This window comes from Centrocercus urophasianus, unplaced genomic scaffold, assembly GCF_019232065.1.
Source record: "Centrocercus urophasianus isolate 14NV4802_14NV808 unplaced genomic scaffold, USGS_Curo_1.0 seq_2, whole genome shotgun sequence".
Lineage (NCBI taxonomy): Eukaryota > Metazoa > Chordata > Aves > Galliformes > Phasianidae > Centrocercus > Centrocercus urophasianus.
The window spans coordinates 350,176-363,342 of NW_024884755.1; the positions used below are offsets into that span (position 1 = coordinate 350,176).

The 13,167-nt window shown below is 50.6% G+C and overlaps 1 protein-coding gene across 2 annotated transcripts in view; it reads right to left on the reverse strand.

The window, feature by feature from the left end:
* Nucleotides 1-13,167, reverse strand: part of CPNE2 (copine 2) — a 39,560-nt gene that overhangs the window by 22,334 nt on the left and 4,059 nt on the right. For both annotated transcript variants that reach the window (XM_042821312.1, XM_042821311.1), the window contains exons 2-4: nt 10,928-11,124; nt 4,541-4,720; nt 1,836-1,910 (exon numbers count right to left, since the gene is read on the reverse strand). In XM_042821312.1, coding sequence (XP_042677246.1) covers nt 1,836-1,910; nt 4,541-4,720; nt 10,928-11,095 — 423 coding nt within the window. In that variant the 5' untranslated portion in view covers nt 11,096-11,124. The remainder of the gene's footprint in view (nt 1-1,835; nt 1,911-4,540; nt 4,721-10,927; nt 11,125-13,167) is intronic.

The following is a 13,167-nucleotide window of genomic DNA, read 5'->3' on the forward strand; positions in this document are numbered from 1 at the left end:
TGGGTTGTTCTTCACTGGACAGGCAGCCTAATTACTGGGCCTTTCTACAGCTCAGTGAAATCAAGGGGACAATATCCTGCAGAATGAGCAATCAGGGGGGTTATTCACCCTGATGGACGCAGGGGAGCATGCAGAGATGGTGAGGCAGTCACAGCCTTTGAATCTGCTCAGGCACAGCCTCTCCCACAAGGACAGCTCTCCTCACAGGGCTCTCTTCCCTGCCTACCCCAGAAGTTTAGATTTATTTAAGGACATTGCCTTCAAATTGCTTCCTATGTACTTTAACAAAACCACAGCTTCACTCTTCTCCACACAGCCCTTGGTGGACACGCACGGTGGTCAAAGTGGCAAGAGGAACAGGAGCTGCAGGGAAACAAATTACCTTTGCAGGCCACAGCAGACCCCACCCAGCATCCCTGCAATTTTGGGCTCTTCAGAGGCCAAGGTAGAGCTGGGCCATGCACACAAACCATGGTGACATCTCCCCATGGAAACTAACATCCCCACTGCTTTGTAAAGACCTCAAGATTCACTCCTACAGTGACGTGCTTTGGGATTTTCCACATCTTTCAAACCTCAGGACTCTCACTCAATCCCAGCACTCCAGCCAAGGCACTTCTGTTGCATTCAGCCCTTTGACATTTGCGTGCTGCAGTTAAGAAAACGGGGACCTGGATAAAGCTGAAGGGACTGTGGGTGAGGAAGGCAGGGTTTGGCTCCCAACCCCACGTTCCGGGAGCACAAAGAACTGTCTCCGTTGGTGCTGGCAGCACAAACCCTGGGGCACAGGCTCCAGCAATGTATCAGGCTACCAGGACCCAACGCTGCCAGCACACAAAGCAAAGCAGCAGACATCCCAGCACCCTTGGTTCTGATGATGCATCAGTGACAGATCAGAAGCTTCCTCCTTTAAAGCTGGAAACCTTTGAACTCGACTGGAAACTTTACAACTCCTTCTGTTCTTCCTACTCCGGTGGCAGGTATGGGGCAGCAAGAGCCCACTTCTGGGAAAGGCACATGGCCTCAGGTGCCATGCAGGCTTCAACGCAGCTTCTCCTTTTGCCTTTAAAGATTAACTGCAGCAATTAAGAGAGAAAAGCTAACAGCATCTTCCCAGTCTCTAGAGCAAACAGCGATGGGAGATGCCCTTGCAGCAGGCAGATCTTGGTCTTTTAAAATGTTTTTAGACCCATCTGGTGCTTTTAGACCTGCCTGCAGTTTAACTCCTTGTTGGCTTTTTCTTCCACACCTTTGCTTCTTTGCTGCAAATTCAACATAAACTGGAATGCAAAAGTGAACGAAAAGGATGGGAGATGCAGCATATAGAAGAGACTAAATTTAGTCTCTTCTTTAAAAAAAAAATAAATAAAAATCACTAAATAGATCCCCAGCAGGAACACCACTGCCCGAAGGGGTCTGCAGCAGGAGCAGAGGCTGTTGCTATGAGACCTGTTGCTACGGCAGAACTCTCATCCTCTTCGTACAAACAAAACCACTGACTGTCAGCAAAGGAATCGGCCCTTTTCCCTTCGGCTGCTCCGGGGAGGTCTGAGCAGGCATCATGTACAAGATAACAAACAGCAGCACGTATTGACTTTGTTCTTCTCCAGATTTAGCATTTCTTATTTTAGTGCTCAGAGACAAAAGCGCTGGCTGAAGTCACCAGACAGGGACTGGGCAACACAACGTCCTCCAAAGAGACCGAAGGTGGGCAGGAAAATGGGAGGCAAGGGAAAAAAGGGGCATCAACCCCAGCCCTGCTGGTGTTCTGCATCACCTGCAGTTTATTGTCTGCATTCACACACTCCATGGGTAAGGTAAATGAGTTACTGTACCGTTATCATCCCCTTCCCAGCTGGCTTGCCATTCCCCAGAAGGAGAGTTCTCGTTATTTTCTTGCTGGAGACAATCTAAGAAAAAAAACAACAACAAAGAAAATAAAGTCATGTGTTCAAATGCAGACTCATAAGCAACTGATCATTGCTCACATTAGTCAAATCATATTCAGTATTCACAGTGGTAAAAGAAAGATGCCACACTGAGAGCTGGCCACGATGCTGTCAGTGCCACCGGTGCCACCAGTGCCACCCAACAACCCTGTGAGCTTTCCCCACAGACTGCAGAGCCCCACACAGTGACCTGCTGGTACCAGCTGTGCTCTTCTCCCATTCCTACCAGCAAGCCCTTCCAAATCTACAGGCTACAGTTTCAAAGCGCAGCCCCATCCATCCTGCTGCCTCCTCCCTCGGTCCTATGTCACACAGCCAGAAAATAATAATAATAATCAGAAGAAAACCATAATGAAATGGCTTAGCTTCTAGCTCTTGCTATCCGGCTGCACCTGAGTTCCTCCTATTGCTCTCCAGAAATGCTTTTCTGTCTCTCTTTGCAGTTTAAGGCAAAACCCCTTCCCACTGAGACTCCCACAGCAGTGCTGGGATCTTCAATCCAGCCATGCCCTGCAGCTCTGCCTCCAAAACACCCCGGAATCCCCAAATAACAGGGCTAGATGTCTGTGCCTTGCTGTGGCATGAGATTTCTTCATAACCTGACAAGCAACAACCACGGACACCCTGCAGTCTGCAATTTGATCCCTTTTAAGGTTTTACTTGGCCACAGGGGTCATTGCAGGCTTCCGAGTGATCCAACCATCCTTTTAAATCTCGCCACAGACCTAATTAGCTGCAATAAAACAATCCAGCTGATCTGACAGGGCTCTGATGGCAACACAGAACTGGAAAGTCAGGTGCTGGGTGTGCAGTTCAGCAAAGGCAGGTTCCTGCTGCCCCAGCCTGCTCTCCTTCCCTTCCAACAGCTGCTCGTGCCTCAAAACAACCAGATGGGCTGATGGAAACATCTCACCAAACAAAAAACGGACTTCAGAAAGTCTGTGGCTGAGTCCACAAGTCCTCCCCGTCCCACCCCTCTCCTCCACAGGTCCAGCAATAGCTGGGCTCCTCCAGGACCTTACACAGGATCATTAAGTTCAGAAAAGACCTCTCAGACCCCCAAGCCCAACCCCAACCCATCCCACCATGCCCACATCCCTCTGCCACATCCCCACGGCTCTGGGACACCTGCAGGGACAGTGAGTGCCCCACCTCCTCGGGCAGCTGTGCCACAGCATCACTGTTCTAAGAACTTTTTCCCTATATCCAACCATTCGTGAGGTGACTCTTCCACCCTCCTCCCTAGTGCACATGAAGGATGCCTCTCTCCAGTATGAGGCTGCAGAGCCCAATACTCCTGCAGAGCCATGCTGAGGCTTCAGCCCTGTTTCCTCATGTCCACAAACTCTCTTTTCACAGCGTTCATCAGGACTGTGCCCTCCATAATGAGCACAGCTGAACTGTGCCAGAGGTGGCTGCAGCCAACAACAGAACAAATACTGAATGGCTTGGCCTAAACCACTGAGCTTGGGCTGTTTCCTGAGCTGTCTCTTAATTTCTTCAGGATCAAAATTAGGTCATTACAGAGCTCTTCTGAAAACACAGACATTAAACCTCAGTCAGTAAATGTCAGTGCTCTTCTGACAAGTTCTCCAGTTGGCAACAACGAAGTTACTCAGCTGCCTTTGGCATATGCAGTACCAGATAGTCTGTAATAAAGTGACCACATTCATCAGCCTCCTCGGACGCCTTGGGCCAGCTGTCCACACCAACCCACCTACTACAGTGCCTGCTTTCCCCAGCCCATTTGCTCGTGCCAGGTACCACAGCAGTCCTGGGCAGCTGGAGGCTGAAAAAGAATGGAAAAATCTCCCTCATTTCTTGCCTCTGAGTCAGAGCATGCTCAGAAGACAAAGAAGTTTGGAGAATTTAGCTGCCAAATCCTAACAGGGTCTGGGCTCATGAATGCAAAGGCCTTCCAAAGGCTTATAAATCACATCTGTCTCAAAAGCTTTTCCATAGGAAGAGCAGAAGACACATTCCTGCACCAACACGCTACAGTAAGAGGCATGATTTACCACCCAACAGCAAGGTTATTGTGCATGTGTTTTTCAAACACTTCATTCTCGAACAGAAGAAAGACATCATTCTTACTACAAAAGTTTCAACAACAAAAAAAAAAAAGAGAGAAGTAGATCTGCAGTGCATCCTAATAGATCTGCAGTGCATCCTAATTGTAAACACCTGGAAGTTTCTCAAGTCCAAATCCCAACTGGTCATCATGGCAACTACTAGAACCTTTACTGACAACAGGTACCTCCAACACTTCCAGTGCAAGTGTCCAAGACAAATGGGTGCGATGCCCTCTTGCACTTCCCCAGGCTTTGGTCTCTCTGCAAGCAGCAGCAGGTGCCCACCCTACATCCAAGCTCAGATTTGGGCAAGTAACCAACAGCCCTAGCATGAAACACTTCAACCCGAAGAGATGAAATGTGACAAGCACTCAAAGCACTTTCTGCCAGGAATGACCCAGCGAACTTTACAGCGGGTAAGGAAAGTAGCTCTGCCCCCTTCAACTCCCCTGAGGATGGTGTGATCTGGGGTCTCTTAGCTGGAGGACGAGCTGCAGGAATAGGACATCAGAGACTCACCGTGCCCAGCGTGCAGGAGAACTCGCCAAGGAAGTCATGCTCATACAGCTGTGTGCTCGACTTGTCCTGGTCAAACAGGGCAAACCTGAGCTTCTGCACTTCTTCGAAGTGGTAGTCAACAACAAACTTCTTGGAGAAGGCCGGGTTGAGGTTGTTCACAGCTGTTTCTGTCCTGTCGAGCTGCAAAGACAAAAAAAATGGGCAATCAGGCATCTATGCTTTACATCTTTGTCACTGCAACGTCTCTCCTCTGACCGCAGCTGGAGCCCTGACATCTAGAAGCCCTGTGCTGGCCAGCAGAGAGCAACAGGCACGCAGCAAACACAACCCTAAATGCATGCAAGGTGGGTTGCATCTAACAGAGAGCTGTGTCTCTGAGGATAGGGATTGCAGTGGGCTCAAAGCTTACTGAAGCCACAGCCTTTGCATTGTTTCCGCCACTTGCTCTCCAGGACACACAATGCCCCTCGAGCTCATGCTTTCACACCTCCCACCTGCTGCTCTGGTCCTCTGCCAATCACACTCACACCTCTAATGCTTTCAAAGTCAACCAAAACTATTTCTTTCGGGCCACACAGCTTACAGCAGAAACAAGTGAAAAAACAAAGTGTCACAACTCAGAAGAGTAATCCCCTAGCGTTTCCTTCTAGATCTCATAACAAAACATTCATGTGGTTTCTTCTTTTTTGGCCTTCCATGGAAGAAAAACTTAAATCACCAAATCACCATGGTCCATTTTTCACGGCTTTCACGCAGCACTAGCAGAAGCAAGAGGCTGGAAGGATGCACAAGGCAGGACTTCAGTGGACTCCGATATCCAAAACAGCTCTGGAATTCCCTCAGCCAGATAGAGCATCTTTATAACTTGGTACAGAGTGGGGATTACACTGAGCCCAGTGCAGGAGGGATGTGAGGTGGGGCCAAATGGGAATCTCCCACCTTTGAAGTGGGTCTTCCTGCAGCCTAGAGCTTGGCCAGCTGGAGACAAGACTCATCCCAGCTCTGGCTGTTGCCTAAAAACAATGTGCTGAGCACATCCAGCTTTGCCCCAGCCTCATTTTGTTGATGAAATGCCTTTGACACGCACAGACTCGAGGCTCCAAACTGCAAAGACAGCACAAAAAACCCTCACCCTTCTGTTGCTGCTGCTATACAACCTGAAGTTTGGATACACCCATATGAAGGAAAGAGAACTCCCCTCAGCTGATGTTTTTTTTGGAGAGCTGGAGCTGGCAGGATCTCTTACTGCTATGTTCTGCTCTTCTCTGATGTTTCAACAGTGGCAGAGGTTGCAGTAGCAGCCCTGGCTTGGACACACTGCAAGGCTGAGATACGTAATTAACCATCAGACACATGGGCTTCACGTCCACTTGCACCTGCTGCCATGGGAAACACTTGGCACTGCTCTCCAAGAGGACTTTCCAGAGGGAGGTAACTAGGACTCAGCACCCTGCAGAGAAGGCAGCGGGTGAAGGCTGACGGATGGCCACAGTGAGCTCCTTCAAAGCCTCCAAAACCCTCCTGCACCAGTATGGGGGAGGACACGACCATCCCATGACCAGCCTGTTGGCTCCCTAAGCCCTGGGAGCAGCAAAGGGCCACCAGCCTGCCCTGAAATGAATAAGGGGAGCCAGCACTCAGATCTTTGCAAGACACAACCCAGACCCCACAGCAGCTCGTCTGCAGCAAGCAGCTCCTGTGCTGGCACCACGGACTGCAGGACAGATGGATGCCTGCCAGAGCAGCAGAGCCAGAAATAAACACATCACAGCAGGAAGGAAAAAAAAGAAGAAAAAAAAAAGACAGAAAAAAGCACACAGCCTCATCATCCCAGTGAAACTCATTCAGCATACGAGAGAGAATCCGGAGGGACTAAGTGGAAACGTGGTAAGTTTGTTACGTAGACACCATTGTGGTGTTTTTAAAGTTGGTCACTTAGTCTGTTTTAATTGCCAGCAGAAGACTGAAGTAAAAGCTGTACTCTTAAAACAGCCACCTGGGGAGATGGGAATCAACCAAACCAACTGGAGTGGGCTGTGCACCAACGGGGGCAAGGCAGCTTCTCACAGGTCCTTCCCACTCGGCCACCACCTGCACTTCAGCACCCAAATGCCTGCTCAGAGAGATGCTCCTGGCAGACCAGGAGCAGCAGCCATCAGTGAGCTCTACCTTATCTGAACAGCACAACACGCACAAATCTCCTTTCAAGCCTAGCTGATGAGACTATGCAGGCAACAGGAATGGATTTGAGCTCCTTTCATGTACCCTGAGCTAATGGGAAGCCTGGGAACGAGTCAAAGCAGGATGAAAAGTGAGCTGACATCAGGCAGCCACCTGCCCTCTGGGGTAGCAGCTGGCTGAGAAGGGGCAGCAGGCCACCTATGCTTCCTCCTGTCCCACTGTTATCCAGAATGCCTCTGCAGCAAGGCTGCAAACAAGTCTGGGATGCAATGGGGTGAAAAGCATTGCAGGTGGGGCCTCACAACAGCAGAGCAGAAGAGGACAATCCCCTCCCTCGACCTGCTGCTCATGCTTCTTCTGATGAAGCCCAAAGTATTCACTTTCTGGGCTGCAAGCACACGCTGAGGGCTCATATCCCGATCTTCACCCACCAGCATCCCCAAGGTGTTCTCTGCAGGGCTATTCTTGACCTTTCCAGCACTCAGTCTGCACTGATGCTGGGGATGGCCCTGACCCAGGTGCAGGACCTTGCACTTGGCCTTGTCAAGTGTCTCGGGTTCACCCCCACAGAGCGAGGGGGCTTCCTTCAACACCCTGATGACCAAGTGTTCCATCACCTGTACACTGTGAAGCACAAGTAAATCACAAGCCTCAGCTGCTTGCTACACATGTATTTCAGTCTTCATCTTGGTGCAGCTCTTTACCTTCCACCTTGCTGGTGACTGTTCTGTACGAGGGCTTTTCACACCAGGAAATAAATATGCCATTGGCTCCTGCCTCCCCTGAGCACTCAGCACAACCACGTGCCCTGCAAAATGCAAAGCTGGCTCTGCATCCCAGCAGCAGAAAAGCATGAGGGGTTTGAAAAGGCAACCAGGGTAACTAAAGACTTGTCTTCAGAGCCTCGATCCTACACAGCAAGCACAAACCCAGGGAATTTTCTCCATTGGCAACCCCTCGTGGTAAGCAAATGCAGCTAGGGTCGTCCAGTTTCTGCCAGGAGGATTGCTGGAGATATTCAGTATTGTCTGTCACCTGGGAGATGCTCTTCCAAGGGGCAGGGAACACGTGATGGACACCACTTGGGCGCATCTAGGAGCCCCAGGTCAGCAGCTGGTGGCCTCCATATCCTTCTGAGATGAGCAGTGTAGGAGATGAGGATCGCCCAGGCTCAGGAGGGGTGACTCAGAGTGGCACAAAAGTGAGGGCACAGCTGAGTCACAGGCCAGGTCCATCCTGGCTCCTACAGCATGATGTCATCAGGCAGAACACTGACATATTACCCATCTTTATGCCACTTCTGGGCCTGAGCTTTTTGTCTCTCCTTCTACCACCCCCTCCAAGGCTGATTCATGACCATTTTGGTTGTTGCTTATTATTATTATTTTTTTTTTAATTCCTCTTAAGCTCAGTGAGACAAAATAATTGTATTTGGGAACAAATATGACAGCTGGAAGAAGCAGCCCCACCACGCAGGCACAGATGCTGCCACCACCATGCTACCACAACACAGGGACACAGGAAGGCTTGGGTGCTGGCTGTGCCCACAGCATGCTCCACACGTCTGCAGCTGAAAGAAGAGCAGAGCACAGAGCAATCTGCTGCTGGAGCACCTATTTTGCCAATTAGACAGCTATAAAAATAGCACAAGGGGAAAAAAGCAAAACTTGCATTGTATTAAAAAAAAAAAAAAGAAAAAAAAAGCTTTGGAATCAAAACCACTGGACTGAGACGTTACTGACAGCAAAAGAGGAATCCCTGAAAAGCACAGTCAGGTCAAAGAGATGACACCTATCAAGACTGGGAAGCTCATCAGTTTCATCCAGGCTGCTATTAAGCAGAGTTAATTGCAGAATGTGGCAAAAGCGAGGTCTGCCCCTACACCCTGCCCGTGACATGGAGATCAGCTGCAGGAAGCCTGAGCTGATGCCCATGGATTCACCATTTCCTGGCCAGGTGCTCAAGCTGCCCCCCTAAATCCAAGCATCAGAAAAAAGACACCACGTAATTCCCTGGGAACTGGGGGGATTTAATGCCTCTCAGCTGCTCGTTTTGTGCTGAGCTGATCAGCGCCGCCTCCGTCCATCACATCCCAAGGCTCTACATATCTGTTCCCTCCTCAACGAACCAAAGAACCCTTATGCTGCCTAACTCCAACTGCACTTACAAGATGAAATCCACATGATTTCCACAGGCATTTTAGCTCAGTCTTTCCTTCTGCAGCCAAAAGGTATTTTCTAGGCGCAGAGCAAAATGTTCTCGCACAGACAAGTCTGAATTCAAGACGCTCATTCAATCACAGACAACACTCTGCCCTACAAGGACTGCTGCAGATGGGAATGACAACTACACTTTCTGCTTGTGATGTGCTGAACACTCAATAAAGCACCACGAAAACCACCCTTGGGAGTTCCTGCTCTGCTTCACATACACCTCATTCCAAAACCAGTCTAAGAGTAGAGGAGGACCCAGGCACTCCTAACAAGCAGCCCTGGACTGACTTCCCAGACCTTCACCCAATACAGTCCTGTCCCTTAGAAAGCAACTTTTCAAGTGAAATCCAAGGAACAGCTCTACGAGAGACATGGGATCCAAGGAACAGCTTCTCTTCTCACCCTGAAACACATCTTGTTCCAAGCAGGACATCACATTGGCTAACTGTTCCATGGGATCAGTGTTGCAGACACCCAGACCTAAAGCACTCACAGATAACTGCACACTGAGAAGCAACTTTTGGACCAGTTCACACTTGGCAAGATGATTTCAGGCCCACCACACGCCTTGCCAGGATTATTTTGAGCCTAGCCTGCTGTCATTAAACCAGCAAGGAATGACTGAAGAACCAGGTGCTTGTGCACAGCCTTGGGATGGTGGAGAGGTTTCCACCTCATCCAAGGGAGGTCAGCTCAACGGAGGAGCAAGGATGAGCCTTGCAGAGGAGACTCCTCCAGAAGTACACCTTCATTACTGCCTCCTCCTGGAGCATGTCTCTGCAAGCTCCACGTGGAAGTGATGAAGTGCCTTTTGCAGAATCGTAAAGGTTGGGAAAGACTTGTAAGATCATCTATGGCACCCCAGCCCAGCCCCACTGTGCCCACTGACCGCATCTCTCAGTGCCACATTTCCATGGCTCTTGACCACCTCCAGGCACAGTGACTCCCCCACCTCCCTGGGCAGCTGTGCCAGTACCTCACCACTCTTTCCAAGAAGGTTTTCCTGATATCCAACCCAAACCTCCCCTGGTACAACGTGAGGCCATCACTCTCATCCTATTGCCATTACCTGGGAACAGAGGCCAACCCTCACCTCACCACAACCTCCCCTTCAAGGGTTGCAGAGAGTGATGAGGTCTCCCCTGAGCTGCTTTTCCTCTGAAACATCCCAGTTCCCCCATAAAACAGTGTTCCAGCCCTAAGGCTGCCAAGAAGCTCCTGTTTCAGTGTAGAAAAACCCAAACCCAACACTCTGCTCTGCTGTACCTTCAAGAGGCTGCTGTGATGCTGCAGGGAGAAGCACACCCTGATCAAGAGACAGAGCAGTGATAACAAAACCTGCAGAACTTCAGGGGGCCTGAAAGCTCCCACAGATCCCAGCTTAAGCTCATTTGGGAATTTACAGCTTGCTGTTAAAAGCACCTTATGAAAGCCCTTATCACAGGACTCCTGTGCCAGAGTCTGGCTAAGAACTGAGCACAGAGGGAAGGAAAAGATAAAGGCACTGGAAGAAACATTAATCCAGCTTGATCCAACCATGAGTAACACAGAGGCTCTTCTCTGGTTAGGAATTAGGGTCTGTCCTCTCTTTTTATCTACCTTGAGGACCCGTTCACAAAGCAAGGCACAGAATCGCTCCTTTTTAAGGAATTCTGATCACACAACACTTCTTGCAACATCCATGGGAAGGGATGTGACACCTCCTGCCTTGACTTGGTTGGCTCCTGGGCTCTCAGGCCCACGCAGAGCCCAGCCCTGCCAGGACGAGCCAAGGCCACAGGCTACTCTGTCCCCAGCCTGTCTGCACTGGTGAGGTGCCCAGCCAGGAGGCCAGGTGGTTTCCAAGTGCTCTGGAAAATGAAGGAATCCATTCAAGCTTCCTTCACAAGGTGTACAAGCCATGTTCAACACCGTGATCAAAACGCAAATGTCATTAAGGACATACGCAGAACCAAACCATGGGAGGCAGAAATCATGCAGCTTCAAGACTTACCTCCACCCATTTTCCATTGATTTCCATGAAGAGGACGCAGAAGGGGTCAGACTTGGAAGTGACATCCCTGTCCAGCAGGTTTTGGCCACAGATGGACAGCTCGACTTTGCAGACGCAGTACTGGGAGCCAATGGGCCCCGCTGGCGGTGTGGTCCCGGTGTACGCCATGGACTCCAGCAGCAGCAGCTCCAGGCAGTCTGCAGGACAAAGAGAGAGCAGAAAACCCTCAGGAGAAGCAGAAAGGCACAAGGACACACAGCCAAAAGCTCTCAAGGCAGCCACATGGGGTTCCCAAGGAGGAGCTCAGCAGTGCAACCCCAGCGTGCCCTGGTTTTGCTCCACAAACAGCAGGTTTGAAAGGAAAGGTGATGTCCTCTGTACGTCCCCTAAGAGAGCAGCAGGTCCAGCTATCACAGCCATCACCTCTGCCTATGGACAAGTTTGTTCACGGGACGTCTCACTGCTGCTCATCTCCCTCCTCACCCTCACTGTCTTGCCTTGCTTCTGCTGCGGCACGGCGAGGCAAGGCAGAAGGCAAGGGATCCTGAATGAACAGCAGAGCAGAGGGAATATGGAAAGAGAAGGGAAGCAGAGAACCAGCCAATATTAGGGTGAGAGGAGGCTGAGCTCGTCTAACGAGCGTGTGCTGGAGCAAGTTCACCGCACCGCAGCAGGGAAGGAGTCCCCTCCTGGATGCCCTACCTCTGTGTCATCTGACACAGAGCAGCCTTGGGTACACAAACCCTGCAGCTGTGGGCTGGTGAGAAAGGCCTCCCAGCTGAGCAGTGAGCTGGATTCACAGGGAAAGGGATCCCTGAGAGAAGTGTGAGGCCGATGTGACAACCGCCCTATGACCGGGTGCACAGGGCGACTTACAGGGCCTGATAAGATCTCATCTGGTCTGAGAGCTTACTAGAAGCCTGCAATCAAAGCTTACCTCCACCCATTACAGAGATAAACGTGAACTTTATACCATTATCATGCCACAACCCCATCCATCTCCTACAGTCCCACATCCATCTCCAAGCAGTTTTGCTTTCTGATGCGCAGCCCGCTTGCAACAAACATAAAATGTCTCTAACAGAGAAGAGGGAAGAGAGGAAAGGGATGAGGGAAAGAGAGGAAGAGGCATTTTCAGACTGAGTTAAACTAATAAACTTTTATGGCTGGGGTTGCTATTGGAGAAACAGCTCTGCCCATCAGCTGGTTCAGTACCTTTCTTCAATAGCCCTCCTTGGCTCCTGGCTCATCCACATTATCTCTGAACCTCAAACATCATCTTCCAACCCCTGATAAACCATCTGTTTGGCATGGAAATCCCAATTAATTAGCATCGGTTGTTTGTTCTGCCTGGGCACAAGTGTCAGCAGGAGCCCATGCTCTGCTGCTGGGGACGGAGCAGGGATGGAGCAAGGATGGAGCAGGGATGGAGCAGGGACGGAGCAGGGACGGAGCAGGGACGGAGCAGGGACGCCACTGCTGCAGGCTGGAGGGAAGGAGGGGAACAAGCTCAGCTGCCCCTATGTGCCCAGGGCTCTGACTTTAACCCCTCTGTATCACAACTCAATCCTCATCCAACCGAACGCCGTCGCTCCCAATTTCCAGCAAGGAGAAATGAAGCACAGGTGAGGAACCCTGCTGCTGTGTCCTCGAGGAGAAATACCTGCTGGTTCTTCAAACAGCATCAAAAAAGGCAAAAAACCACCTCCCAGCCCAGCTGCCCACAGGCACTACCTGCCTGCTCCTCTCCAAGCCCGTGCTGCCAGCTGCAGCTAAAATAAAGATTTTTCTTTATTTCAACACCCAGATCATGCAATCTGTGTCTTAAAATAGGCAGGCCTGTTCTATTTATGCTGCTGTCTGATGCTGGTGCTGCCTTCAAGAAGCACACGCAGGGCAGCTGCGCTGGCACGGATGGGGTCCTGCTGGAGCAGGGAGATCTGGGCTTCGTTTTTCCACCTCTCCCCTTCCCCCAAATCTCGTCAGTGCCTCACACAAAGCAGAGGCAGCAAATGACTCACTGGAAAAAGCTTTTTCCCAGGGCTGGCTGGCACCAAAACATCTGAGTGTGTTGCACATTGCCTGCGCTCCAGCCCTGCCATTCCTCCAGGAGCTCGTAGCCTAAGCACCCATGAGGAAGGGAAGCAGTGCCTGAAATCAGGGACTGGGACACTGATCTCTCCATCCTGCCTGTTGTGTCAAAGGGGTGCCCAGTAAAAAACTCCCCAGGAAGGCAAAAA